At 45.9% G+C, this 5,000-nt stretch overlaps 1 protein-coding gene across 1 annotated transcript in view; it reads right to left on the reverse strand.

The window, feature by feature from the left end:
• The window catches only part of arhgef28a (Rho guanine nucleotide exchange factor (GEF) 28a), a gene marked incomplete at both ends in the record, with an annotated part of 61,717 nt that overhangs the window by 49,667 nt on the left and 7,050 nt on the right, over positions 1-5,000 (reverse strand). The window contains 3 exons of the mRNA XM_080529389.1: positions 265-454; positions 3,691-4,092; positions 4,575-4,716. Coding sequence (XP_080385515.1) covers positions 265-454; positions 3,691-4,092; positions 4,575-4,716 — 734 coding nt within the window. The remainder of the gene's footprint in view (positions 1-264; positions 455-3,690; positions 4,093-4,574; positions 4,717-5,000) is intronic.

Here is a 5,000-nt window from a genome sequence, read left to right on the forward strand (position 1 = left end):
CCAACTTTCACCAACTGCTATCACAAATGAAAACCGCTGGTTCACTGGTACCTGATAAGATTGTAATTTCTCAGTTCATTCTAAACATCATTCTATGATTGTTGATGCTTTTATCTTGAAACCTGTCGTGCTACCAAAATACCACCTCTTACATTTTGTAAGATAATAAACATAAGAGTCAGTGAGGACTGAATATGGCTCTGACTCATCTGAGCGTTCTAGTGCTCTCATTCAGAAGTGATTGTTTAGAGGGAGGAGACTCACGTGGCGAGCACCCTAAAGAGGGCGTGGTCCCCTCCCCTCTGGGCCAGCTGGAGGGGGGTGTCTCCGTCCTGATTGGGTAGGGTCAGTGCCCTCTGACCCCTCGGCTGGCGAATCAGGAAGCGAGAGAGACAGAGCAGACCTAGACGCACGGAGAGGTGGAGGAGGGTCTCCCTAGGCTGGACCTCAGCAGCTACAGAGAGAGAGAGAGAGAGGGAGAGAGAGAGAGAGAGAGAGAGAGAGAGAGAGAGAGAGAGAGAGAGAGAGAGATGGAGAGAGAGAGAGAGATGGAGAGAGATGGAGAGAGAGATGGAGGGAGAGAGAGAGAGACAGAGAGAGACAGAGAGAGAGAGATGGAGAGAGGGAGAGAGAGAGAGAGAGAAATGGGGAGAGAGCAGGCAAAGCCAAAGTGAGAGGGAGTGTGAGAAAGAGAGAGAGAGAGATAGAGGGGGGTGGGGGATGAGTAAGTAAGTAAGTAAAGCTTTATTTATATAGCACCTTTCATACAAGAAATGCAGCTCAAAGTGCTTTACAACAGGAATAAGAACATAAAGTGAATATAAAAAACATATATAAAAACATATACAAGCATAGAATGAATATAAAAGCAGGGGAAAACAGTAAAGGGTGAGGGATAGTCCATAGGGAGACAAAGCCCTGCATCTAAGAACATCCTCGTCTCTCATTATCCCTGGCAAGTAATTCACCCCAGAACATCCTCATATTTACATGACATGTTCAACCTCCCTCCCTCCAGACATAAAACACTCTTTACGTAGCGAGCATGCCAACATAAATTGATGACAAGAGTTATGTTATGTTATGTAAATGGTATGTAAAGCCACAATTCAGTGCGGTTGGAAGTGCCAAGCTGTGTGAAGTCTACTAGGGAGCTACAGTATGTTGATGGCTTCCTCATGCCGCCTGTGCATGATAGCGTTGATCCCCTTTGGCATAGAGAGACACAGAGACACACAGAGACACGCAGAGACACACCACCACCTCAGCACCCAACCCAGCATTCACCCCAGAACCGGCTCAGCATGTTTCTACTAATACCATTTATGGAACGGAGCGCAGGTGGCTGTAGGGCACACATCCTCCATATATAGACCCTTTGTTGTCCTGAATTACTTTGTTCTGAATAGAAAAAAATATGTGTTTTTTTACTCGCTCTCCAAATCTCTACTTTACTTTGTGTCCAATATACCTTCCTCCTATGGCATGACCACATCGATCTTACAATGTGATGAATACTCTCTGTCAGCTCCACTCCACGGTGCAATCAGTAATCATGACCCGGTTACCATGACGACTTATACATATGTACATACCTACCATAGCTATCTTAACTGTACATAGCTCATAACTGTATATACCTCTATCTACCTACATACTGTACCTATCACTCTCATGTTTTTATATCATGTTTTATATCACTATTTGCACTTCTGGTTGGATGCTAAACTGTTGTACTCTGCAATGACAATACAGTTGAATCTAATCTAATCTAATCTACCCAAGTATGGATGAATACAACATTCTTGCTAAGTCAAAGCTCAATAGACAAGAACTTCAATGGACTGATGTCCAAGTTTCATATCCCAGACTCAATTCACTGTAATGAATGGGTTGATAGTGTGTGTTCTGTTTCCATACATGGGTTGATAGTGTGTGTTCTGTTTCCATACATGGGTTGATAGTGTGTGTTCTGTTTCCATACATGGGTTGATAGTGTGTGTTCTGTTTCCATACATGGGTTGATAGTGTGTGTTCTTGGGGAGAGTGTACACGCTGACATGTGTCCTCCTGTCCAGTAATGCAGCCTGACACCCAGCCACCCAGAGACAATGTGTGACCTTTTAGACCAGACGGGCAAGCATTCAACGCCACGATTTAACAAGCACAATGGTCCCGCTGCGACCACAAGGCAGGGAGGCGGTGGTAAGACGTTGTCACCTTTCCCTTCTCAGTATCATAGGAGACATGTCATCCCTTACACTTTGGCTTGTCTTTTTCAAATGAAATGGTCTTGTGAAAATGGGTTTGGTGTGCATGGCGCATTCACCTAGCTTGGGTGAGCCAGCCAGTCTCTGCTTGTGCCAACTTGTTGTCGTCTTGCCCTGCTTGGCATGGCGATGACGCAGCAGTTTTGAATACAGAAGCAGGCTGGCACCAGAGCTGGCATGATTCATCTGTCGCCCTGCTTATTTGTATACGTATTGCTTGTACATGCAAATGTCTACCCTACATTTCCCTGCTGCAACTCACGCTGCAGCAATATCACATATCGAATAGCAAAAATGAGTCAATTTGATTGCAATTACCAAGCGAAAAGAAACTGAAGAATCTCCACAGTAAGTCATTTTGGAGGGGAGCTTGCGGCGGGCGCTTGCTACTCCTCACCATGGTAACAGTGATGCGGTGAGTGCTACAGTAAAAGTGTGAGAGTTGAGCTGATTGAGACAGATGGGTGCAGAGCAAACTACTCAGGCTGCCGCGGAGGGACACTAATCTGACTGCCTCACCCTAATGGCTGTAATTGCCCCTCCCTTGGAAAACAGATGGGTGTTCATTCTGCTGAGCCAACAGACCATGTGATCTGTGGCCTATACACAGCCAGACATCTGAACTGATATCCTAAATGGGTACGGGCCTAAATTGACGTGGGATTCTCAATTTGAATTGACTCAATTCTTTCTTTCTTTTTTTTCGTGATAAGAATATTGCATCCGCAAAATATTAATCTTTCTAATCAGGATTAATTTACCTCTGGGGTATTGTTCTGGCCCTGTTGCTAACTGTAATCATTGTGAGTAGGTATGAGTAGGGGGATTCATTTGAGAGTGTCAGAAAGCATCAGAGAAAGCATGGTGCACTAGGAGCTACTCCAGAACTAGGTGATATGAATCGACGGTCAGGGAACGCGTCTTGTTCTTCAAACACCTCGAGTACATGCTGAAACACCACTGGGAGCAGTGGTGTAGTCTACGTGATACGCAGGACTACGGACTACGCTGTATACCCACTAGGAAAGGCCAAGGATTTCCATATACCCACTTAAAAATGTGTGAGGATACGTAACAGCGTTTTGTGACAGAACTTTCACTTTCATTCATAAAATTCACCCCGTCTGTGTTACAAAGCACTTGAATGTTGGACCATTGAGACTGACTATAGCGTCATATACCATCAAAGGGGGGAGATGCGACATGAAATATGTCCAAATGCAGCACTATCATGCACAGATCAGCCTTATAACATTTAATTTATATATATATATAACGTTAGACAAGGGAGCGCAGATTTATTTTTATGGTGTTCCGAAATGAACGATATGAGGCTGGGAGGGAAAAATCACAGTATACCCTAACCCTAGAAAAAACTAGACTACACCACTGACTGGGAGGAGGAGAATGGTTCTGGTACCTTCTCTAGGTTGACTCTCCACGCCACTCCACTGCTGAGGGTAATCCATGTTAGCCATGGCCTGGGTGATGCTCTCATCCATCTCCCTGAGACGAGCCTCATCCGTTGGACTGGCTCCGGTCGGCGCACCCCCCTTTCCCTGGTTCCACTCCCCAGGATGGTGCTCCTCCTCTGGGTCACTGCTGCTTTTGTCCCCGCCCCCCCCCTCCCCAGGCGAGATCCTCCTCAGGACATCCAGGTAGCTCTGGGGGCTGAGACTGTCGCCGTTGGCAACCAGGTACTCTGCTACTCCCTGTGGCGCGTCAAGGACGAACTCCAGAGAAGCCCCGCCCCCACATGGCATGGCCCCGCCCTCTGTGTAGTGGTAGGCTGAGACAGACACCTTCTCAGGGAGGTCATGACCTGTGGAAGACAATAACATGGTATCCAATATCTATTGACGTTGTTGGAATATGTGACAGAAGCTGGAACAAGTCGGCAACCGACCAAATGTTCAGACTTTTATTCTGAAAGATTTAAACAAATGACAACGTTGTTGAAAATTAATGACACACTCGCTAAACAAGCCGAAACACTGCAATACAATGGATTCGGTGAGTAATCCCCACTACTAGTTAGTTAGAGTAGAGTAGTGGGGATTACTCACCGAATCCATTGCACTGACTGCAGTGTTTTGGCTTGACTAGCGAGTGTGTCATTGATTTTCAACAACGTTGAAATGTATTTACAATTTTCAGAATAAAAGTCCAAACATTTGGATCGGTTGCCTACTTGTTCCTGCTGTCACATGTTATTTTTAGCTCATGTTAGTTTGACATTCAATGAACCTCGACTGATGGCTGGAGGTCAGTCTGTTCCCAGTGGCCTGAGGCTGAGGGACTCACCAGGTACAGTGAAACACAGAGAGACTCCATCATCTGTTCTCTTCGCCACGGTCACATGGGTCAGCTTGGAACCTTCCAGAACGACATAGAATTCTGAAGTCTGATCTGGAACCTGCACCACAGCATGAGCCTCCACCTGCCCCTGAGAGTGAGAAGAGAGAGGGAGAGAGAGAGAGAGAGAGAGAGAGAGAGAGAGAGAGAGAGAGAGAGAGAGAGAGAGAGAGAGAGAGAGAGAGAGAGGGAGAGAGAGGGAGAGAGAGAGAGAGAGCGCTTAAAGACAAGTACGTATTTCTTATTTTTTCATTTTCTTTGCTTAGGCCACAATTTCATTGAATTGTTAACTAGAGGGTGAGAGAGAGAGAGAGAGAGAGAGAGAGAGAGAGAGAGAGAGAGAGAGAGAGAGAGAGAAAGGGAGAAGGACACAAT

This window comes from Nansenia antarctica, assembly GCF_963989245.1.
Source record: "Nansenia antarctica genome assembly, chromosome: 4".
NCBI lineage: Eukaryota > Metazoa > Chordata > Actinopteri > Argentiniformes > Microstomatidae > Nansenia > Nansenia antarctica.